Raw genomic sequence first — 25,679 nt, 5'->3', positions numbered from 1 at the left:
TCTTTTCTGCATAAAGCAGCATAGAACAACGGTCATTTGTAGATACATGAATTCCACGAAGCTAAACAAATAAGAATTTGTACTATAAGTAAAGTAGGTTATATAAATTTTAAATGAAGGAAAAAACACCAAATTAAGGACAAAAATGATCTTTTTCCTTCTTTGAATTGCACTCCTTGAAGTAATATTTAAAAACTCCCAAAATCAAATATTAAAAAATAATTTGTTTAGGCCGGGCGCGGTGGCTCACGTCTGTAATCCCAGCACTTTGGGAGGCCGAGGCGGGAGGATCACGAGGTCAGGAGATCGAGACCATCCTGGCTAACACGGTGAAACCCCATCTCTACTAAAAATACAAAAAATTAGCCGGGCGTGGTGGCGGGCGCCTGTAGTCCCAGCTGCTTGGGAGACTGAGGCAGGAGGATGGCGTGAAGCCGGGAGGCGGAGCTTGCAGTGAGCCGAGATCCAGCCACTGCACTCCAGCCTGGGCGACAGAGCGAGACTCCGTCTCAAAATAAAAATAATAATTTGTTTAAATGCGTTTACAAATAATTTTCCCCGGTAAAACACAGGGAAGATCAACCAATAAATACATAAGCCCTCTTGTTTCAAACCTCGTTGCTGAAAATAATTGTAAGTGTATTAGTATTTACTACATTGGTGAGTGCCTGGTGATACCTTCCACTTCCATGATCTTTGCCCTGTATTGTATCTACGTGTAGATGAGGTGATTGTCAAAAATATGTACTGACTTCAAGACAGTGTTGACTGAGGTTGTCTTTATTAGAAGTCTCAGCCATGCCTCCAGTTTCGAGATGAATCTCAATTCACAAGTTCCACTACCACCACCACCATCACTGCCCCCAGATAGAATGAGACTTCTAATAACTTGAAAGACAAGTCTATAAATATCCTGTAGTCGTTTTCACTGTATCACTTTTTCCTGGCTACTTTTATCCGATAAAAACCTCAATTTATTTTTAAGCTATTAAACACGCGGACAAAGGGAATCTTAGTTTTATGCAAAAACGCAACCACGCATGAGAACTGCGCAAGTCTTTCTTGGAATGGTCTGTATTTGGGTGAAGTCATCAGACGTCATTACACTTCTTTATTTTGGGGTTGCCAACTCGTTTCCCAGGATTTAAAGACTATAACGATGATAAAAGTCAGTTTCGCACCCTGTCAAAGGCTTGGCCCGTTGCCTTTTCCTTCCCGGCAATACTCGGTTCAATTAGGTCTTGTCCCCTCATTATCTGTGAGGACTGAATTCCACCCCCGCTTTTCAACGCAGGCTCTTTGCTCGGGAAAAGTCAAACCATTCCTCAAAGGATCAAAGAGCTCAGCCATAGACAGAGCCGCCGGAGGAAAGCGGAGTCGCTGCGTCAGATGAAAGGGGCCCCTCAGCCTCACTCCTCACCGCAGCTCCTGGGATCTTAAAGACAGGGTCAGGAGGATCAGGAGGGACAAGAGGGATGGAGGCGAAAGGCTGGATCCTTAATCCAGGCCGGAGACAAAGGTGAGTAACTGCGCGTGGTGTACGGGAAGATGGGCAGTAGGAGGCTCCTCGCCCCCTAGCCGGGTGGCGTGACTTCAGGAGGACCCAGAAAACCGGCCAGGACTGGGTAGGACGGAAGGTCCCAGGCGGGGCGGGTGAACCGGCTCCTCGTGGCACTGGCGAAGCTTGGAACGCCCCCTCCAGGCCCCGCCCTCCCGCGCCCGTGCCGGGAACTCGAACTTAGGTAAGCGCCCGAGTCACGCGCCGGGGTTGCCCCGCCGCCTCCAGCTTCCCGGAGCTGGCGTCTGGGAGGAAGAGCGCGTGCATCACGTCCTCCTCCCCACCCCGCCTCCCGCGCACTGCGCACGCGCTGCCGCGCCCCGCCCTTTCTCGGCCCCCCGAGGGTGACGGGGTGAAGGCGGGGGAACCGAGGTGGGGAGTCCGCTAGAGCTCCCAGACTGCGAGCACGCGAGCCGCCGCAGCCGTCACCCGCGCCGCGTCACGGCTCCCGGGCCCGCCCTCCTCTGACCCCTCCCCTCTCTCCGTTTCCCCCTCTCCCCCTCCTCCTCCGCCGACCGAGCAGTGACTTAAGCAACGGAGCGCGGTGAAGCTCATTTTTCTCCTTCCTCGCAACCGCGCCAGGGAGCTCGCGGCGCGCGGCCCCTGTCCTTCGGCCCGAGATGAATCCTGCGGCAGAAGCCGAGTTCAACATCCTCCTGGCCACCGACTCCTACAAGGTAAAGCTTGGGGCGGGGGCAGATGAGGAGGAGCGGGGCGCGCTGGGGACGAGCGCGCGGCAGGGGGGCGGGGGCGGCTGGGGCTGGGGCTGGGGCTGGGGCTAGGGTCGCGGCGCGGGGAGGCCCGGCGGAGGCGCGGGCGGCAGCGGCTGGGGCAGGTGAGGAGGCGCCGCAGTGGGCAGGAGGTGGCTGGAGGAGGATGGAGGGCTGGGCGGTGGAGGCGGGGCCTGGGGGCGCGCGGCGGCGGCGGCGCGGCGGGGGGCTGAGGCGGGCCCCAGCGGACTCCCGGGCTCCGGTGCTCGGGGCTCGGGGCTTGGGCGTCGCCGGCGAGCGCATGCCCTTCCCTGAAGCCCGGCCTCTTGGCCTGGAGCTGGGACCAGTTAAGTAACGGCCCCGGGGACCCGCAGTGGAGAGTGAGCGGGGCTTTCCCCGCCGGGCCAGCCCGGCGCGCTCGCCCCTGGCTGGGCAGGTAAGTCTGCCGGGGCGCGAGGTGGGAGAAGTCCTGGCGCGGGCGCCGGAGCAGCCGCGGTCCTCTGCGGCTCCGGCGCGGAGGACACTCGCCTGGCCCCGGTAGCCGTAGTGGATTCCCCTGTCCCACTCCGCCGGGCTCCGTTTCAAACTCCTTGGCACCTAGTGATTGCTCGTGCTCCTTATCCCTGGGTGTAGAGGCCGCTCTGCTCTTAACTCCTTTAGGGTCATTACAGGATTTCTGTGAAAAGGAAAATGAAACACGAGGATTTAAAGGAACTGTAGTTTTAACCCTAGAGAACATGTGGAGAGGGAAATGGCACAACGTTGCGTTCACATGCCCATTGAACACTTGCGTGGGTAGCTGCCACATTCAGTTGATATGAAGTACGCAGTAGTGAAGGGAAGAGGTAAAGTAAATTTTACTTGAGCAGCATAGTGGTTTGGAATACAGTGGTAAAACATAGTACTCTCATGTTTTTGTTTTGATTCTTTTTTTTCCTTTGTTTTTAGCCCTCCTGCGATATTCCGAGAAAGTATTTTAGAGAATTCCATTTTACTTAAGTTTTTTCTGTTTTTTTCCAATCAGCTTAAAATGCTGTTTATGATATTTAGATAGGTTCTTGAAATCGAGCCAAGATCCATCAACAAGTTGTCTTTTAGATGCAAGTTTAAAGTATTGCAAAATCCGAACACTATCAAGTATGATTCTTGACAATATTGTCAAGTATACGTGATAATACCTCAAGTATGGTCCTTTACTTGGTCCTAAAACCTCCTCTTGTGTTCTCTTGGTTCAATCATAGTGTTTTCAAAATTTTAAATAGTGATTTTAGAATAGCCTCATTCATAGTTTTGTAGAATTTTTTTCTTAACTAAATCTAAAATAACTGTCAGATTTTTTTTTTACATGTTAGCCAAATGTAAAGGGAGGTTGAATAGTCTAAATTTTAAAAACAGAAGAATGCAACTTCCTTTAGTTTGCAGTTCCTCTAACCATTATACATAAGGAATGTAAAATTACTTTAACATCAGTTTTCTGGGGTGCTTTTAGTTAGAATAGTGAATTACCTTAAAGGTTTCTAATCTAGTGAGCCATACTTAATTGCACTATTAGAATTTGCACCTATTTAATAAATTTTACTTCTGTCAACTTTCAAGTCAGACTGGTATGTTTTATATCCTTTATAATATGAAACTTCAGAATATTTTCATCTTAGATTTTTCATTTTTTCCCCGAAAGTCACCTCTAGAGGATTCAATCAAGTCGATATGTTTTATACCAGTGGCTTACCGCAGTATGCTAAAATAGATTGTGTATTCCACAGTCACATTTAAGTCTTAGGTTTCATTTCCCTTATGTTTTTAGGGGTCCTTATAACCTATTTTACATTTTTGTCTTTTTATCTTAGGAAAAAGGACAAAAATGATAATCTTGAGGTTAGAAGTAATGAAACTTATTTAGAAATTACACGAGAATGTTACATATCCTTATGAGTGCTTACGAACTATTGGCCAAAGTTGGGAACTCTAGTAGTTTCAGATGTGATGATGAAGAGAGCAAAATATTGTTGATTTCTTCTTTCTAAAATTGAAGAAAGAATAATTGATTGCCTAAGCACTACGAAAGTTATTTTGCAAGTAGATGGTATGGTAGCAAGCACATGACAATGGGAGTTTTGTTTTGTCTTGTATCCTGTCAAGAGAGTCCAGAACTATTTGGACCAAAGGAGCATTTGAAGTATATACATTCACTTCTGTAACCTCATACTTTATTGTATATAGTAAGGAATTAAGGACACAGACGAATGTGGTTCCTCTGTTTTCATCGTGGTTCTTGTTAGAAGTAAGGACACAGTTTAAACCGCATTCTCCATTAGTTATGAAATGTGCTGTCTGGTGTAGGTTGCTTCTCAAAGGGTCATCTGTAAGCTGGTTATCTAGAATTCACCATAGTTTTAACCATTCATTTAATAAATGTTGGTGACCTATTGGGTATTATAAAAGAAGACAAAGATAAGTAGTATTTTGAAATCCAGGATGGACAGAAGTTGATTTTACGGAAGTTTCAAAGAGCTGTGAAATTTATATATGGTGATGAGGAATTCAAGGCAGCTTTTTTTCAAAAAAAAAGAAAATTTTGCTTCCTCTAATGGCCAAGTAACAAATTTTTGTTGCTTGTCTTTCACTGCTTCTGAGCAGATGCTTCGGTATTGTCACGGTGGCTCCTGAGGCAACCTGAGCCTCATGAGTGGGGTACTGTTGCAGCTTGTACCCCAGAGACTGCCTATGCATTCATAAAGATGTATGTGACATTGTACATATATTTCAATTTTTCCATTATGTTTTGTTATATAGGAAAAACTTGAGCACCATAAATAAAATATATAAATCATGAATATACTTCATAGGGAGATTAATTTAGGTCATTAATAATTGAGCTGGTGTTCTCGTTGTGAGTTAATGAAATCTGGTTTAAAGGTGTGGCAAAAGAGATACAAGTCATTAGAAACTCCATGCAAGAGGTTTTAAGGGAAGAGGCAATATGATTATAGGTGATTTTGCAATTTCTCTCCTTCCCCAAATAACCCAAAATCCTTAAGTCATGTTTATGAGTGAGTATTGCTTCAAAGCCAAATAGCAGTGAATTATTTTGGGGGGCAACAGACAGATTTCCAGGGTTTAAGAAATCTTAAATAATACTGAAAAGAAGAATCGGTTATGGTTTTTGCTGTTTCTAGCACATTAGCTTTGAAGCAGCAGAAAGTCTTAGCCAGTGTTGGGCAGAGTGTATCCTCTTCTGATTGCCCTTAGATATTATATAGCTAACATAACTTGCCCTGTGACCTTGGGTATGTTATCCCATGTGATCTTACATATACAGCTTATTTTTTAAATGTTGACTTGTGATTTTTTAGCAGTTAAAAAGTATAACTGAAAAAGTAAGATAGTAGTACTTGCATTTGGTCATGTGATCCCATTGTGGGAGGAAAGATCTTCAAATCAACCCTAAGACATCAAATCAGCCCTATGGGACATCTAGAGAAGCATCTAGAGAAAACTAGGCTTTCTTTTCCCAAAAGGATTCTGTTCAACTGAAATATATGTGTCATATCTCATACTTTTTTTAAAAAACTGTCATACTTGGAACAAGGATATTTAGCCTTGGGAATCTAATTTTTTGATACAGTTGGTTGGCCAGCACTCCTTAATGGAAAAAGCTGTCCATCATTTGACTTAGGGCTAGACCGTTTTTGTTCTAGGCATTAAAATAATACCAGTTACTGTTATCTGGTATGTAATAATTTTTAGAAGTTTATCCTTTCGTGAAGTAAATTAATCACACACCTGAAGAGTTATGTTAAAAGAACTACATTTTTCTGTGTGTGCTTATGTTTGTTTTTTTTTGAGACGGAGTGTTGCTCTGTTGCCCAGGCTGGAGTGCAGTGGCACGATCTCAGCTCATGGCAACCTCCACCTCCCAGGTTCAAGCGATTCTCTTGCCTCAGCCTCCTGAGTAGCTGAGACTACAGGCGCGTGCCACCACGCCCGGCTAGTTTTTTGTATTTTTAGTAGAGACGGGGTTTCGCCATGTTAGCCAGGATGGTCTCCATCTCCCGACCTCGTGATCCACCCGTCTTGGCCTCCCGAAGTGCTGGGATTACAGGCATGAGCCACCGTGCCCGGCCAGTTCTTTACCACATATGTATTGATGTTCAGATGGTGTTCTTTTAACAGCAAGAGGGCCATGCCAGTTTAGGAAGCATTTTCACTGGGAAGGTTTGCTGGGATCTTATTAGGTATTTTGTTTTGTTTACATCTACGGAATAATTTTGTATTTATTGTAGAACCATTTTCTTTAGTAATAGAAGTCAAGTCAGTGCTAAAAAAGTTAACATGATTTAAGAGCTTTCTGTGTTAACTTTAGAATACTATGAAACTTTTTGTTAGTGTTACTTAACATTTAAAATTGAGCACTTCATTTCCCTACCATTTGATAGCCTTCCCCATCTCTATAAATGGCACTCTTATTAATGCAGTTGCTCAACCAAAAATGTGGGAGGTGTTAATTCTTCTCCCTCATTATCTTCCACATCCAATTTATCAGCCTAGTTCCCCTTTACCTCCAAAAACACTGGGCAAATTCTCCCATCTAACCTAATAGCCCCTAACTCCTGCACTCTTTGGTCACCCTATAATCCATTCTTATCCACCACTAGGCTAATCCTTTTAAAAGGTGAATCATGTCATATTCACCCCAGCTTAAAACATAATGGCTTCCCATTGCACTTGGTATAAAATCCAGGCTCCTTGGGGTAGTCTGTAAGCCTTACATGATCTCATTTCTGCCTACCTCTGACCTTATCATGTTCTTACTGTCCCCACCCCGCCCCCATACTTTTAAGTACCTACCACATTGGCCTGCCTTCTGTTCTGTCCCTTATGCCAAAGCATTTCCTGTCTCCTTGTCATTTAGGTCTTGCTCACATGTCACCTTCTCAAAGAAGTCTTCCTGGCCCCCTCTAGCCCATCATTCTCTTACATTTTCATAGCATCTATCTTGATCTGAAATTACTTAGTTTATGTATTTTTTTCTTCCTTCTTCAGCCCTTATTAGTCCTTTGACAATAGAGACCATGTCATTCTATTTACTTTCTCATCCTCAGTGTCTGAAGTAGATACAGAGTATGTATTTGTGAATGAAGTATTTATAAAATAACAGTTGATTTGAATTTACGCTATATCATCTGATTTTCTGGTGAAGGTTCAAAATGGCCTGTTTAGTAGAAAGTAAAATGAAGAGGACAGTAAGCTAGCAAAACTAGAATCATTATAAATCCTTTTGACTATATTGTTAGAAATATTTTCTTAAAAAGCTCTGCTTTAAAAACATTTTCCCATTAAACAACATGTACATATACCCCTATAAGTAGACCTAAACATGCTCTGTATTCTTCTGTAAACTTGTTGGGTGTTAGTAGATAGTTAATAAATGGTGTTTCTTGGCTAATTACCTGCGAGTTTGCCTAGATAACTTAGATGCGTTAGCTATATTCTAAAACGATACTCTAAAGGTTCTCCAAAGATTTTTAGAGTTCATACTTTGTTTCTAATTAAGCAGTTCAGACATTTTTGTATTTTAAATGGTATTTGTTTTCAGAGAAGGCATTCTAAGTAAAGGTAGGTTTTTAAAGTACTATAATTAGAGAACATAGCTGAAGCTTTAAAATTATAAATATTTAATTATTGTCCAGAACTGGAGCTGTATTTGTACAAAGAACATTTTCAGTATACTTTTAGACCAAGATACAGAGTTAAATAGCTTAGAGACATTTCCATTTTGCTTTTGACTCTTCGTCTTCTCAGAAAAAGAAAATAACTTGCCTTCTAGTAATTTTAAATCTGATAAAGAATGCATCATTAAGTACCTGAACAGTAAGGGTCAAACTGTGGAGAAATAAAACTATGAATCAGACTTACAAACTTGTGCTATAAGATCTACACCATTTTTCAAGTTTTACTTCATCGTGTGTGCTTTTCTTCTGTCTCACTACTTAGTCCCACTAAAGAAGTTGGAGTTATTTACATTGTAAACTGGACATTTTCATTTTTACATACATCTTGGGTGTGTTTTTAGGTAGAGGTGTCTTTTTCTTCAGTTTCATAAGTAGTTGAGGTAGTGGTCATATTTATTACTACAGACTCATTCATAAATTTGTTTTTGCATTTTAGTGAATTGACATAAATTTCATTGCTGCAGATTCTGTATTAGCTATCTTGCTTAGCTACTTCTTAAATTTTATTAAAGTGGGATCAGTCCCTGGATTCTAACCTTAATAAGCCCTGACATATACTTCTAGCTTTTGATGAGACTTCCCTGTACCTTTTAGTATATCACTATCTGTTGTACTTAAGGAAAACAGCTCCAAGTCTCCTGCTTGACTTAAACTCTCAGATCACTTGTTACTATAAAGATTTACCTCCAAGGTTGTCTGTGTGCTGCATTAGGGGCTATTTTTATAGAGTTGCAAGTATGCTACCATTGGCAAGGAAACAGCACATTCATTCAGAATCATCAATGGAAATATATTCATCTTAGGATTCTTGTACTAAGCTATGAAGATTCTTGAGGATAGAGCCAAGTTTTACTGAGATTGAGACTGTGTACCCAAAGACAGCATTGGCTTTCCTGAACTTGAGATCAAAGCTAAACAGGAAAAATGATTTATGTTCACAGTGATCACTCATGAAAAATGGTCTGCAAAGATTTATTCCACCATTGCCACGATTCACCGTGTATCTTAAACCTTAAGGCACTATTATTCCTACTCTTGAAATTGGGCAAATACACATTATTCTTCCACTTTATTTTTTATTGGTAAAATGTTTGAATTTATTTCCATGTTTTAACCATATTAAAAGTATAATGAACACTCACTTTTTACTTTTTCTTTCTTAAAAGCAGATAAATTTTTTACATGGTGGCTCTTACCCAAGTTCATGGAAAAGAAATTTGTGCTAAGGAAGACCTCTTCGTATTTTAAACTCATAAGGATTTGATGTTTCATTGTATAAGAATTTATTTTCCAGTTAGGTGGGTGATTTGACAAAGGGAGATTACAAAACAGGATTTTTTTTTACTTTGCTGCCACCGCCATTGCTGTCATCCAGGTTTTCATAGCGTCACTATGAAGGCTAAAAGTGATCATCCTCAGTACCTCATTGTACAAGTGAAGTAGTCATGTTAAGTCATTGACTTTTGGAACATACCGCATTGAGATATTAGCAGTACCAAATTCTGCTGTCTTTCAGTTCATTCCTTTCTGTTGTGTGTGCCCATTAGGCAGCTGCTTCTCTCTCTCTTCGCCTGGATGAAGGACTGTTCCCCAAAACCAAATGAAATACTTTTCCAATCTAGAGGCCTTGTAGTAGATTTAGTGTGCTTGTATGTAAAATTTAACGCTCTCCTGTGGTTTTAAGATACTGAACTCTGAAAATATCTTAGATACTTATTTTTTATTTGGTATAGCCAGGAAAAGAAACTGGTTAATAGCAAACAAGAAATATAGTTTCTCTGGTTTTGAAATAACTTCAGGCCTTTTCTGTTGTGATTTATAGTCTACTCATCGGTGTTTTCTAACAGAAGTGTATTTCTTTACATAGGTTACTCACTATAAACAATATCCACCCAACACAAGCAAAGTTTATTCCTACTTTGAATGCCGTGAAAAGAAGACAGAAAACTCCAAATTAAGGAAGGTGAAATATGAGGAAACAGTATTTTATGGGTTGCAGTACATTCTTAATAAGTACTTAAAAGGTATTACTTTTCCTAGTATATTTTAAACACTGCTTATTACTGTTAACTCCTTTAGGAGTTTAGAATTTTTAACAAATCTGTTAATTTGGATGCATTGAATCATATAATTTGGTGTGTGTTTGATGTTCTAAGTATGAGAAAAGTTTTCTGAAATAAAAGGTTTTTTTATTTTTTTGGAAACCGAGTTTTGCTCTTGTTGGCCAGGCTGGAGTGCAATGGCATGATCTCAACTCAGCGCAACCTCCGCCTCCTGGTTTCAGGCAATTCTCCTGCCTCTGCCTCCCGAGTAGATGGGATTACAGGCATGCACCACCACACCCAGCTAATTTTGTATTTTTAGTGAAGACGGGGTTTCTCCATGTTGGTCAGGCTGGTCTTGAACTCTCGACCTCAGGTGATCCACCTGCCTTGGCCTCCCAAAGTGCTGTGATTACAGGCGTGAGCCACCACTCCTGGCCGAACTAAAAGTTTTGAAATAAGTTTAGAAAAGTCATTAATTTTTGGAGGCTAATCTTGTTTGTTATACTTTAGTCATTAATTCAAAGTAAAGGAGTTGTTAATGAACTGGAAACACCCTTTGAATTATGGTAGCAATCAGAATATTTTTATATTAGCCAGTTTTACCTTGTAGACCTATTTTTAAAAACTACCTGTGTCTCTGGACTTAGTTGCAAATGCATATTAAAACAAAAATCCCCCAATTTCTGTGCTTTCTTATTTGAAAGGCCATTTCTAATCAATTTTTGCAATGGTGTTTCTAGGGGGAAAACAGTTCCCAAACACATTATACATGTTGGAAAAGTTTATCTCTAACCTTTTGAATTAAACAATTTCAGAATTGAAAACAGTAAGTTGAATTTTAGGCCAATAACTCTTTTCTATAATCTTGACTCTTTTAAGATTAGGCAGTTCAGATAGTCTTATACTACTGAAAACCCAGCTAGATATCAGAAGTAATTATTAGTGGCAAGAATACCAAAGTTTTTTTGTTTTGTTTTGTTTTTAGACAGGATCTCACTCAGTCACCCAGGCTGGAGTGCAGTGGTGCAATCTTGGCTTACTGCAACCTCTGCCTCCCAGGCTCCAGCGATCCTTCCTGCTTAGCCTCTCAAGTAACTGGGACCACAGGCTCGCACCACGATGCCTGGCTACTTTTTTATAGTGACAGGGTTTCACCATGTTGACCAGGCTGGTCTCAAACTTTTGAGCTCTCAAGCGATCCGCCCGCCTTGACCTCCCAAAATGCTGGGATTACAGACATGAGCCACCACGCCTGGCCCCAAGATACTTTAAACGAGTTTACTAGTTATCTTGTATTAAGTTACCAGCAACTGATAGCACACTTTAATTTAGTCATACAACTTAAGAACTTTGTAAAATATTACTCATTATTAATTATAACTAAAATGTATTGATTACCTATTCTAGGCCAGCATTATTGTAAGTGGTTCATATGTCTTAACTCATTTTGTCCTCACAAACATCATATAAGTGGGTACTCGATTTTTATCCTCATTTACGGATAAGAAAAGTTAATTAAAAGTGTGTTGTTTGGGGGGCAGACATTTAGTAATTGTGGAAATTACTGACTTACCAACCCTAAAGATGCCACATTCTTTACGAACGAAGTGAGAAGTTTCATTTGGATGTAAGAAGCTTTTGAGTCATCTCAAAGTTGAAAAGTACCAAAATTAATCGAGAGAAAAAAATTAAGTTAATATCATTTTTAAAAGCTGTGCAAGTAATAATTTTTTCTATTACACATCTGCTTTTACAATAAATAAACATTTATACTTTGAGTTATTAAAACTACAGATTCCTTTTCTGACTCTGCTGTTGACTCTGGGTGAGTCATGTAATCTCTTAGTTATATTTTTAATCCATAGAATGGGTGAAATAGCCAAAGATATTAATTCTATGACAGTTCAGCAACTCACAGAATGCACCTTTAGAAATAAATGTAAACAGGACGTGTATATTCTTTTAGGTAAAGTAGTAACCAAAGAGAAAATCCAGGAAGCCAAAGATATCTACAAAGAACATTTCCAAGATGATGTCTTTAATGAAAAGGGATGGAACTACATTCTTGAGGTAAAAGATGGTTTCATGTTTTGATATGTTTCGGTTTTTCTTTTAGTTCAAAACTTCTTGCAAAGGAATTTGTTTTTGTTTTGTTTTTTTGGAGACAAAGTGTCACTCTGTCACCCAGGCTGGAGTGCAGTGGCACAATCTTGGCTCACTGCAACCTCTGCTTCCTAGGTTCAAGCTATTCTCCTGCCTTAGCCTCCTGAGTAGCTGGGACTACAGGCACGCACCACCACACCTGGCTAATTTTTGTATTTTTAGTAGAGATGGGGTTTTACTGTGTTGGCCAGGCTGGTCTCAAACTCCTGACTTCAAGTGATCTGCCCACCTTGGCCTCCCAAAGTGCTGGGATTACAGGTGTGAGCCACCATCCCCAGCCAGAATTTGAATAAGAGATTAGAGTATCATTACAGTTCTTTTTTGTTTGTGATCTGAATATAATGGCTATTTCATAGCCATTATATATCCTTTTGAAAAGTTATATTATAGCCAGTATATCCTTTTGAAAAGTTAAGGTTGACATTTTATCCCTCTCCCCGCATCCCCCATGTTAAATCATTAGCATATAGAATCTACAGCAAGTCTAAGTAATTAATAAAAATGAATTATAACTTAAATAACATTTTTGAGAAAGATAATTCATTCTTGAAAATACACTATAGGTAGGAAAGGGCATGGTTATTTGGCAATTTCTAAATGTAGGTCTATTTTCTTGACTGAAAATAGATGCTGTGAGTCTATCACTACACATAATTCTGGGAAGTTTCTCACTGAATAGTGAGAATGGCTTGGTGCTGATCCACAAAGTTGATTTTTAGTCTTGATTGTATTATATTTATATCTAGTATGTTTGAATTCATTGCCTAAATATTAAGGCACTCAAAGACATGGTAATAGAATTATAAGAGTTAAATATCCCGTGGTGGTTTCCTTTTATTACAATGATCAGTTGGGAATGGAATCTGTTGGCATATCTTGATGTTGAGTGTTACTTTAAGTCTCACAAACGAAAGTTTCTTACATTGAAAAGACTGTCAAACACAGAATAATTAGAAATACTTTAACTTTCATGCCTGTATGACAATACTGAGCTATACTATTTGGTACTTATGGGTCTTGAAAAAGTCAGGTAAGTACTCTGTGCTGCACTTTTCCTGTATCTTAAATAAGGTCAATAGAATCTGTGAGCTATCACCTGTACTTGCTCCATTTCTCTTCTGTGAGGTTTGTTGGAAGGATAAATACAGTAATAAGTTAGGTACTATGCTTATTACTATACTGTCCAGTGGCCAGGGCAATAAGTCGTTTGATTATATGATCAGAAAATCTTGGGGAACTAAAGGTTCTCTAGAGATAATCTGGTCTAACCCCATTTTACAAACAGAATCTGAGACCGAGAGATGGCAAGTGACTTGTCCAAGGTCTCCCCGCTGCTTTTGAGTCCAAACTAGGACCTGTAGGGCAATGTTCTTTTTGCTATACACTGTGCCTCCAGTGCTTGTATTAAACAGATTTTTCTTGTATTTAATTACCTTGTCCCAAATCACATAAATAAATTATCAGGATTTCTGAAACAGCTTGCCTTCCTAGTGAAAAGTTAGGCACAGCTCTTAGCTTTAAAAGGGAGATACAGTGTCACATAACAAATAACCTTCAGCCTAATTTTGGAGGCAATTATTGCATTAAGAGGAAGTCAGTTAAGTCAGACTCGAGTGTTAATTGCCAAGATTCTGTGTTTGGCCTGTCTCATAGTTTCAGGTCCACGACCAGAATAGAGGGAACCTATTTCGGTTCTTCTGCAGGGATTTCCCTAGCTCTCCTTCTCTCTCGTTTTGTTTTCTTTTGTTCTTTAATAGCAATCCTTTATCTTCCAATCTGCAGCCTTTATTTTGTGAAAATGACGAATTTAGAATAAAGGTAGTGTTCTTGGAATACTTTTAGAATATGTTGGAATAAACTCATCCTTTCTCATTTTCTGAAAAAGCAGGGAAGAAGCAACAGTTTGGTTTTGATGAGTTTGGAATTTTCTGCCACTTGTAGTGATAAATGTTCTTAGCAGAAGCACGTGGCAGCATTAAACTTAAAAATTAATATCAGTATCTATGTTAATAATTTTAACTAGTTTTATTTTAGAAGGCTAAGGATATTCTGACTAGATTACAGTAACATCTACAATTGCAATTTCTATGACAGTAAATTTAGCTTCTATAAAACGTAAAGAACCTTTAGTAAAACAGCAGGGAATTGAGTGTCATCTGTTGAATAAATAAATTTATCATTTTATCCTGCCAGAAATATGATGGGCATCTTCCAATAGAAATAAAAGCTGTTCCTGAGGGCTTTGTCATTCCCAGAGGAAATGTTCTCTTCACGGTGGAAAACACAGATCCAGAGTGTTACTGGCTTACAAATTGGATTGAGGTAAATTGTTTGTTTTTTTAATTCTTATTTAACATTAATTGAATAAAGACCATTGAACTGAGATTACAGTTTAGAATTTGTTACTAATAAAGCTATATAATCTCCTATAATTTACTTAACCTTTCCAGGCTTCAATTTCCTCATCTATAAAATGACAGACTAAATAATCTTTAAGGTTTCTTCTAGTAGAATAGAATGTTCTGAGATTTTGTTTAAATCAAATTATTGAGAGTGATTGTTTTTAAAACCTAGTTGGCTTTCATCTAATTCATTGCCATTTTAAATGTGTATTATCTTAGAGCAAACTTAGAAAAACAGCACATTTCTAGTAACTTACAACATTCAATGAATGATAAATGTTCAAGTTAGACTAAAGGAACTTTATTCCAACTTCTAGTAACTACTTTCTTCATTTTTCTCTCATCAGTTTAGGTCCTAGGATCTACCATCTGTTACTTTTCAGTTTCTCATCTAAATATAAACAAGATCTGCTATTCATATTGTTTAATTTCTCAGGAAGGGTACATTTTGGGCTTTGGGTTTATACTGCGAGCCTTTTTTTTGTTTTTCTTGTATGTATACCTAAGTAGTCATATGTTTTCACATGGTCAGAGTTTTGATAATAATACTTTACTTAGCTTCTGAACAGTTTAATAATAGATTTAATCTGTGAGAGGAAATACCCTCGAAAGTTACTATAGAAATAACACCTTACTATCTGGTGGCATTTACTTAGTTCTTAGAACTGACTAATTAGTTTATCAGTTAAAGTAATTTGCTATTATATTGTAAAATAGTACATTTGAGGCTCACTTATAAAAATTGGAAAACATCGAAATATAAGAGGTCCAAGAGGGTGTTTGAAACACATTTTGCTAAGTTGACAGGAAATTAATAGACTTTTTATGGGCCATTAACTAATAATACACTCAAAAAAAAGGTACGGTTAAAGGTTTTAAATAGTCTATACCGTATACTAAAACTAAATTAATATTTAGGACTGAAATAACATATTGATTAAGTACCAGCTATGTACCCAAAAAATGCTGGGCACAGAAGTTAGAGTAGGATGTTTTACTTAAAGGGCCTTTGAGTGAGAGGTGGCAATTCATTCTGAACTAACCACTAATATCGTTAAGAATTAGTGCTGAGTTGGTAGCAGGAAATAGGTAATTCTGTCTAAAGGAATCATGAAATGGAAAATAAATAAGCTTTTAATAAGGAGAAGGAAGAGCTGAAGAAATGGCACAGTGTTCTTAGGATGACAGATAGTCCTATGGGGACTGCAGCATAAAAGTGAAAAATGTATAAGATTAATCTTTAGATGGTAAGCAAGGCAAGATTCTCAAATTCTGTATGAATCAGCTCCACCCCCACCCCATGGACAGTAGATGGCCGTTAATGGCTTTTAAGGAAAGATGCAACCTGGAAAAAAAGAAAAAAAAACTTGTTTTAGAATGGTAACCACTGGCAATATGAAGAATAATTAGACTAAAGAATAGAGGTAGGATAATCATGGGCATTGGCAGTGGAATTGAAACAGTAATTTCAGAAGCAGAATGGTCAGATGTTGGAGGTGATTGGTTATAGAGTTTAAGAATTGTACTGATTTTCTATTGTGTAACAAACTACCCCAAAACTTAATGGCTTAAAACAACTATTATTTCTCCTGATTCTGTGGTTGACTGGATGGTCGTCTGCTGGTCTTGCTTAGACTTAGGCATCTGCATTTAGCTGAGGGTTCAGCCAGGGCTGGACAGCCTTTAATGGCCTCATTCCCATGTCTGGGGCCTCAGGTCAGATAGCTGGGACTACCAGGTCTCACTCCAGAAGAGGCTTCTTCAGAGCATGGTAGTCTTGGGGTTCTAAGAGAATGAGAGTAGAAGCTGCAAAACCTCTTGAAACTGGGGCTTGGGAGTCACACATGACTTTCTCCACATTCTGTTCGTCAAAAGCGAATCATAAGGACAGCACAGAATCAAGGGATAAGAAAGGAGATTCCATCTCTTGATGAGAAGAGCTGCAAAGGCCATATTTAATCAGTCACAGGAGTCTAATGCTACAAAGTAGTTTTTTAAAAAGATGACTAGATTGGCAAGTTCAAGGTTAATCTTTTTATTTGTTTTATTTATATATCACTTAGCTGGTATTCAGTAAAAGCTTGCTTTGTAAAATTTAGTTAATATCTTTTTGGTTCAGCACAGACATTGCATCATCTTAGCAGCTCTTTTTCAAACAGATTTGAAGCTGCTTCAAATAACATACTATCTGGTTTATAAAATGAAAATAGAAAATTATGATATTGGAATGAAGAAGTGAATTTCTAAGCCATGATAATTATTACGGTTGCTGTGATTAGACAGACTTTTCTGTGGAGCTTCCTGACAACCAAGAGAAAAGGGGAAATCAAGGAACTGTTCTTATCAGAAAGTAGGAACCCAGCAATTCTTTCATTTTCTCATTGGGAACTTAATAGTCACTGAATTACAAAGTAGACAGTGACCTTGATTATACAACATATGCGGAAGTGTTTCCTGTAACTTACGTGAGTATTTTATCAAATACTTATATATTTGATAAAAGCTAAGTACATAAAGCATAACTCAGTAAATAGAATTCTCTAGTAGTAAGCTAAAGTGCTTCAAGTATTAGTTGTCATATTAATCCAAGGGAAAATTAGATCTGAGACTACCTCGAGGAGTAAACGAACAACTTCTTTAAACCAATACTAGTCAAAATGCAGTCCACGGACCAATGCTGGTTCATGCCCTATCTGATCCAAGTCCACATTAAGTACAGAAATGAAGAGTAAGCATTTAGAAACTTGGGGCAATTTGACATTGCCTCAACATCCAAGTTTCAGTGTACTTTATAAACTATTGATCCATGACAGATCATGAAACTTTCTAAAAATTGATCCTTTTATCACATAGTCTTTCAAAATATTATTTGCTTCTTTGAAGCTTTGGATAGAAACTTGATAATGTGAAGTTCTCTGCTATGTGGGCCTGGTGTGCTTATCTTCTTTGTTGCTGATTTGAGAGCTGAGCTATGTACTATATCTGGAATGCACACAGCAGGCATCCTGCTGCGCAGTTCTGTGTCTAGTTAATAGTATGGAAGTTCAGGACATACCTCCAAAAAAAAAAAAAAAGCTAGGATTTTCCTCAGAAAGAATGCAGTATTTTATGTCTTAATATTTGTGGTTATTTTTGTTACTACAGACTATTCTTGTTCAGTCCTGGTATCCAATCACAGTGGCCACAAATTCTAGAGAGCAGAAGAAAATATTGGCCAAATATTTGTTGGAAACTTCTGGTAACTTAGATGGTCTGGAATACAAGTTACATGATTTTGGCTACAGAGGAGTCTCTTCCCAAGAGGTAAGTAACTGAAACCAACCTCATTTAATATAATGTGGATTGTTGGTTAGAGTACCACTGTAAACTTTTGGGGATGTTATTGAGATTGATCTTGGTTCTAAAATTCCAAAGATTCAACCAACAGATACGTATTCAGTACCTACTACTGTGTTCAGGGTACATGGGATATGTCCTTCAACAGATGTCCCTGTCCTTTATATATTAGATGGATGGACAGATGGATAGCCAGAAACAGACATAATATATCAGATGTGAAATAATGCCATAAAGAAGCTCAAGGCAGGGTAAGGGAAGAGAGAGTGATGAAAAGTGGGAGTGGGACACTGTTAAATAGGTCTCTTTGAGGAGATAATAGTTGATTTTTAAAAATATTTAGGAAAAACTGAATCTTTGTCATTAGGAACTGTTATGTCTGACAATAAATACTTTCCTAAGAGAAAGACAATTCTCATGGGAGCTATGCTATATTCCTTAAATGTGGTTGACTGCATCCTGGTATTATTAATGTGGGTTTTTTTCTGTTTTGGATTTTGGTTTATGATTGATTTTCCAGACTGCTGGCATAGGAGCATCTGCTCATTTGGTTAACTTCAAAGGAACAGATACAGTAGCAGGACTTGCTCTAATTAAAAAATATTATGGAACGAAAGATCCTGTTCCAGGCTATTCTGTTCCAGCAGCAGAACACAGGTAAAAAATTCTGTTCATTTTTTAAAACTACTAATTTTTTCACTCTTGTATTTGTAACTCAGTGACATTTTACCTAACTGCAGAGCCAGGTACCTACAATCCATCTTCATGAACTTGAGCAACACAAATTCAGTATTTATACAAAAGTATAAACATTAGTCTTAGAGAGGCAGAGAAATCTTATCCATCCTAGAAGAAACAGTTTAAGAGCTTTTTTCCAATACTTATATTGCCATAGAAGTTTTCTTTTAAGGAATTTTTTTTCAATTACTGTATTGTCATATGTAGGTAGATTTTATTCATTAAATTTAGAAGCACTCACTGTAAGTACCAGCCACTTGTTGCCTTTTCCCTGTCCTCCTACATGACCTTATCTGTATTTGCCCTAGAAATTGTCATCTGTACTGTACCTTCAGTTGTAGATGAGAAAGCAGGACCTATTGAGGAAAGAAAGGGTGTTCAGATTCTTTTTACGCTTCCTTGTCTGCTCTCAGTAAACTATCTCCAGTTACCCAAGAAAGAAATTACAATCTAAACTGCAGCTGCTCTGGTCCTAGAGCTAACTTTATTAAAAGTAAATCAGGTTTTTTAAATGTTTGCCAAACCTTATCACTGGCTTTTATAACAATTATTTACTATAATCATTAGGGAGTATTTAAGTTCTGCTAATACTTAAAATTGCAGAGTGCTAAAACCAGCAGTGAGTTTAGAATCAAGCTAAGCTTTATTGTTGCTACTATTTGAGGCATATTAGTTGACTGGTGTTCATATGCAAGGCAGTCTACTGGGTGCAACAAGGGTTAGAAGGATATTTTTAAAAAACTGACCCTATTCTCAGGATGAAAATAATACACTAGTAATAGTCTGCTCTGTTGGTTAACTCCTCGTAAGGAGGTACAATTAAAATGCTGTAGTGTTGCAAGGGAAGGAGAGGAAGAATCATATTCCAGTAGGAAAGGAAGGATCATATTTCACTAGCAGGATCAAGAAAGCTTTTATAGAAATATACAAAATCTTCACTTCCTGAAGGATTGGTAAAATTTAATAGCCAACATTGGGCACTTATTCATTCTCTGAGTAAATCTTTATTGCATGCTTATCTTGTATCAAGCATTGTGATGAAAGCGCAAGAATGAAAGAGGAGGGAGAATGTTTAGAGAATAAGGGCTGAAACACAGATTTTGTAGGGAGCATAGGGGAGACTGAGAAGACAGGTTCAGGTTAGTAAGGGCGCTCATATTTTGACATTGAATGTTAACTGTGCACATCATGCTAGCTATTCTAAATTAGGCATTTTCAAATGGAAGCAGGCACTGACATTTTTGAGCAAAGACGTGATGTTATGAGATAAATATCTTAAGGGGACTTTTTTATAGCAGGATATCTATCCTATGGATTGAAAAAAGGAAAAATCAGAATGTAGTCTTTATAGGAAGCTATTCCAGCAGTCTTAAGGTAATGAAGTCCAGACCAAGGTGCTAAATAAATGGAAAGAAGTAGGTAAACATGAGCAATGGCTTGGGAGATAAAATTGCTCAAAGTTGGTAATTTGAGTTGGGACTCAGTAGAAAATATATTCAGCTGACGTTTATGAGCATTGTATTAGTAAGGCCTTGTTGAACACTTTTACATACAACTTTCAAGACTAGGAAACTGGGAAAATAAGAGTGTCTTTAACAAAGTTTTAAGAGTTATTTTTAGTTTGGCCTTAGATGTACATACATCTTTTAAAAATCTAACATAGTATGCACATATTAGACTCTTCGTTGATGGTTATTTCAAAGTAGTAACATCATGATACGGAGGACAAGGATAATATCTTCTTTAGGACTTGTTAAAATGAAAAGGATACTGTATGTGGGCAAGGGATAAAAATCCATTTTATTTTTATGGTCTCATATTGATTGCATTTGTAAAATTTGACTCCTTATATATTCAGATGCCTCACATGTTCTTAATAGAATGTCTTTTAAACAACAGCGTAGTATAGCAAAAAGAGGATTGGACTGAAAGTTGGGAAACCTGGGTGACCTTCCGGCTGACATAGTGGGTGGCCTTGGGCAAGTCACTTATCTCTCTGTTCTTCATTTCTTCCATCCAACCAAACAAAAGGAGGAGCTAAAGTTTTACATCTCCAACATGACAAGGTCATTGATGATAAATGAGCTACTATCTAAAATAACTTTAAAATAAGAGAACTCTATAAATTTAGAGGTTTACCATTGTTGTATGTATCTTAATAGATGAATCTGCACCTAAAAATATTTAATTACAGAAGCTTTTTTTCTCAAACTTTGGAAAGGTATCAAATTTAATTTGGTGCTTGAAATTAGGATTTATGGCATTGGTAGAATTCATTGATTATTTATGATCTTCATATATCACATACTGTACTAGAAGAATAGAGGTTATGATTGGACTAGACAGAGAGTGCCAGAGCAAGTATCTGTGGGATGCTGAGATGAAGATATTCAACTTTCTATCTAACAAAGTAGATCCAGAGCCTGGAAGAAAAACAGAGGCTAAGATACAGATACTGGAAACCCTCATGCAGGGACTCTTTTTTTTTTTTTTTTTTTTTTTAAGCTTTTGAGTGTTTCCCACAAGGTGTGTTACAGAAGACAAGTGCCTAATTCAGAACTATGAGAAATATTGCCATTTGACAGGTTAGATTAAAGAAGGAGAGCACAGCATCTGGGAAGACTGAAAAGGGAACCATAGAAATAGGGGAAAAAAGATGAAACATGGGAGATGTCATTGAAGTCAAGAAAAAGAAAGCATCAGGAAAATTCAGGTGTCATGGAGAAAGCAAGTAAGATGGGGACAGTGAAGTTTGCTAGACATGATACAAGTAGATCGTTAGGTGACTTACTAATACAACGTTCTAAGTAGTGACCCCTTAACTGTAGGAGTTAATTCATACGTTGTAAAGTTCTCCAGTATTGGTATTCATTGATCTTAATTCTCTCCTTTTTAAAGAGAAAAGTTGCAGACCTGAATATGAAGAGGAGCTTCTCTTCAGTCATATCTTAATTTTCCATTTAGCCTACAGATGCATGAAGTAGAGAATTGACATCATAGCTACTGGCAGCCTCTGTAGCTGTTAAGAAGAGTGTTCACTAATGAGTTTTATATAAACAGGTTCTCTCTCAATTTTGGATTCTGGGTAGTAGTCTTTACAATCTTGAAATGTGCATGCTGCACTACCCCAGGTATACCATTGACAGTATGGGAAAAGGTTATAACTCTAGTCCTTTAAAAAAAAAACACACACACACATTGTATAAAGTGATTATTTCAGACATAAAGTCTGACTCTTCAAACAGTTATGAGTTAAACTTATACCTACTTGGGCTTTATAATAAATGAATGTGCTATCTTTTTATTATTTACTGAGGAGAACAGATTAGAGGCAGACTAGAAAATTAGGGAGAATGACCAATTGCTTGGCATAATTAAATGGTAATTTTCAAAATTAAGTTGTTTGAGATCTTTTAAAATTATTTACGTTATATATTAACAAATATTTACACAGGTTGAGCATCCCAAATCCAAAATGCTCCAAAATCTGAAACTTTTTGCTCAAAGGAAATGCTCATTGGAGCATTTCAGATTTCAGAACTGGGGATGCTTAACTGATAAGTATAATGCACATATTCCAAAATCTGAAAAAATTTGAAATTCAGAATACTTCTGGTCCCAAGCATTTCAAATAAGCGATACCCAATCTATAATTACATATTGAATACAAATCTATCCCGTAACAACTGATATTAAGGACATTGCAAAAATCACTATAACCATTCTTATCCAATAGAAACTCTCATACTTTATTTTCCATCTTAATTATGTTTTGCTTAAACTAAGTATTTGAATTCTTATTCCCTGGGCATATATTAATTCGTAGTATATAATCTGCAAACAAAATATATGACTTCCTATTACTAGCCACTTGAAAATATAACAGGTAGTTGACTATATGTATGTATGGTATAGTATAAATAATTGCCTCTAAGTATAAGATTTTGAAAGGTAAAAAAACAAAATGTATGTCTGTACTATTATTGGTATATAATACCTTCTGTGAAGTTCAAAACTTCACAGAAGGGAGCCAGGTGCTCTCATTGCCTAACAAAATAATGGAAATATGTATTCATTCTAACATCTTGACATACAGTATAAAGGGCACTCAGCAAGTGCTTTTTAGTTAGACTGATTTTAAATGAGTAGATTCAGGAATACCAGAAAACACACACACACACACAGATAATTGGTTGAAAATACGAGGTTAGAAACTTAACCGTTGAAGAGGAGTAAAGCTACTTAAAGCGTTAAAAACTAATTGGGTAAGGTATGGTTGACCCAGCTACTTCATTTGCCTTACGATGTATATTCATTAAACTAAGTCACTCACCTTCTCTGTGATGTTGATGGTTTGGTATAGTAAACATGAGATATGATTAAAGGTGATTCAGGGATAGATCAAGTGTCTGCCTAAGTAAATCTGTGTTTTCATTTTTTTTTCTAGTACCATAACAGCTTGGGGGAAAGACCATGAAAAAGATGCTTTTGAACATATTGTAACACAGTTTTCATCAGTGCCTGTATCTGTGGTCAGCGATAGCTATGACATTTATAATGCGTGTGAGAAAATATGGGGTGAAGATCTAAGACATTTAATAGTATCGAGAAGTACACAGGCACCACTAATAATCAGACCTGATTCTGGAAACCCTCTTGACACTGTGTTAAAGGTAAATTTTCATATGTAACTTTATTATTAGAATCTCTCTGTAGGCCAGCTGCATCAATACTACTTTTCATTTACATACACACAGTTTCAGAGCTGTGTGGACCAGTCCCCTTTATTTTAGAGTTGCAGCCCAGAGAAATAGATTTGCCTGAGGTCACACAGTAATAGCACAGAAGGATACCAAGACTTATGGATTATTTTACTGTCAGTTAGACAGTTGAATAGATATTTTGTTTTCTGCTTACCTGCAAAATTAATTAACAGCATTGCCATTTTAATTAATCCTATGATTTGGGCACCAAACTTATTTGCAGTTTGTTTCTTTTTCAGCGTAAGTCACTGCTAGACCTTTGAAGTTGTTAGCACAGAAGAAATAGGAACAGGGTGATGTGGAATAAAAATAATTCAAAAATACTCTTCAAGTGGAGGTTCTTTAGAAATACTGTTGATTCATAATGTAGCAGTGTTACTTTTTGTTGTTAATGTTCAAGGACTTGGTTTATCTTCTTCAAAAAGTAATAATAGCAGGCTTATTTGATGCCTACTACTAGAAAAATATTTTAGGTGATTTACATAAGATACGCCATTTAATCTCTACAAAAAAAAACAGTGATAAATATTACTGTCTCTGTTATAGAAGAAAAAAACAGAGGCTTAAAAAGGTTAAAGTAACTTGCTCAAGGTCACACAGCATGAAAGATAAGGAGTCAGATATCCAGTGTAGGTCTTTTGGCTGCAGCCTTGCTACTTGACCACACCGTTTGTCAGTTAATGAGCAGATGATACTTACCCCTTAAGAAAGGGAAACAGAATTAAGGAGGTCTTTTCTTATTCTGTTAAATGATAGGCCAATCTGAAAGTCTTGTCTTAGCCTGCAATATTTGGTTTTAGCAAACTTGATAGGTTTCATGTTTTTACTGTTACGTAATAAAAAATGTACACAGCTAGTTATGAGAAACTGATTTCATCAATGGGGAATTTTCTGTTTGTTAGAATCTTTAATCAGTTTATTTAGGAAAAAGAAATGATTGTTGTGGGAAGAGAATGTATTTCTTTTGTTTATATGACCAAGCTTTCTGAGAAATTTTAAATTGGTGTACAAAACTTTTAGTAGTTAGTGAATGAGTAAGATGATTTGTGTATTGTGCAGTTTGGCTTTAAGAGCAAAGGAGAACTTAGAGACTATGGGTTCTAGATGCTGTGTCTGCCTTTCACAGTTTCTCTGAACTTTGTGATTGAACTGGATTCATGTTGGAGTTATATCAGACAAAAACCAAAGTCATTGGGCACAAGTAGAATAAGTCCAAATTAAAAGTATAATCATGAGTTTGTTAAATAATGCTTTATATACTTCTTTAAAATATACTTATTTAATATTAAGGATTTTTTTTTCCTTGAATCGATATAATTTGAAAGGTCTAAGGGGAAAAACTTGTTTTGAGCCACTTTATGATGTGAATTCACTTCATAGGAAATAACATGCTTGTTTTTAATGTACTTTAACCCTTTAAAGTACACTGGACCAAATTTTAGAGGGCATATACATAGTGTTATAAAATTTTTAAAGTAGTTAATTTTTATATTCTCAATTATCAAAGCAAAATCATTTAACTTTGAAAAGCTCTTATACTTGTTTTCAGCTTTAGTTATTTGTGTTGCATGTGTATTTTTCCATATAGGTTTTGGAGATTTTAGGTAAGAAGTTTCCTGTTACTGAGAACTCAAAGGGTTACAAGTTGCTGCCACCTTATCTTAGAGTTATTCAAGGGGATGGAGTAGATATTAATACCTTACAAGAGGTATGTGTTTTATATTAAAAGTTTCAATAAGGCATTTCTTATAATTAAGTTTGTTTATGTTTGATAAAGAACACAATATAAATACAATTTTAAGTCTTTGTAAGTGTTTATGTTGGTATAAATCTCTGTGCGTTGCTTAAAGTTTAGAAATAATAGTAGTTTAAAATACAGAGGTGCCAGCCAAGCCATACTTACTCTTCCAGTTGTCATTGGCCACCCTGAATGATGAATCTAAAGAAGTATCATTGTGAAACAAGAAAATGTCAGTCAAGAAATATTCCTTGGAATATAAAACAAAGCCTTGACTCTGCTGGCATAGGTCTGAGTTTTCATAGACTGGAGCTTCACAAATCTGTAAAACTCATAATATTAATGGGTGCTTTTTCAGAAATTATAGAATAGCTGCCACCTCTTCTAAATTAAGCATTGACTGTCATCAGTATTAGATTTAGCCAAATAGTATAAGTGTTATGCAGGCGTACCTCATTTTATTGTGCTTTGCAAACATTGCATTTTTTTACAAA

The 25,679-nt window shown here is 37.5% G+C and overlaps 1 protein-coding gene across 3 annotated transcripts in view; it reads left to right on the top strand.

Annotated features, from left to right (window-relative positions):
• Positions 1–865: 865 nt before the first annotated feature.
• The window catches only part of NAMPT (nicotinamide phosphoribosyltransferase), a 35,895-nt gene continuing 11,081 nt past the window's right edge, over positions 866–25,679 (top strand). The window contains exons 1-9 of one of the 3 annotated variants that reach the window (XM_016945642.4): positions 866–1,519; positions 2,082–2,235; positions 9,868–10,024; positions 12,012–12,115; positions 14,402–14,530; positions 17,755–17,913; positions 18,467–18,603; positions 23,132–23,357; positions 25,036–25,155. In XM_016945642.4, coding sequence (XP_016801131.1) covers positions 2,179–2,235; positions 9,868–10,024; positions 12,012–12,115; positions 14,402–14,530; positions 17,755–17,913; positions 18,467–18,603; positions 23,132–23,357; positions 25,036–25,155 — 1,089 coding nt within the window. In that variant the 5' untranslated portion in view covers positions 866–1,519; positions 2,082–2,178. Of the gene's footprint in view, positions 1,520–1,740; positions 2,236–9,867; positions 10,025–12,011; positions 12,116–14,401; positions 14,531–17,754; positions 17,914–18,466; positions 18,604–23,131; positions 23,358–25,035; positions 25,156–25,679 lie in introns of those variants that run through there. The other 2 variants (XM_016945641.3, XM_016945643.3) reach the window with 2 other exon arrangements.

Source organism: Pan troglodytes, chromosome 6 (genome assembly GCF_028858775.2).
Source record: "Pan troglodytes isolate AG18354 chromosome 6, NHGRI_mPanTro3-v2.0_pri, whole genome shotgun sequence".
Lineage (NCBI taxonomy): Eukaryota > Metazoa > Chordata > Mammalia > Primates > Hominidae > Pan > Pan troglodytes.
The sequence above is the reverse complement of the archived record's forward strand: the minus strand, read 5'-3'. Positions and strand labels throughout refer to the sequence as shown.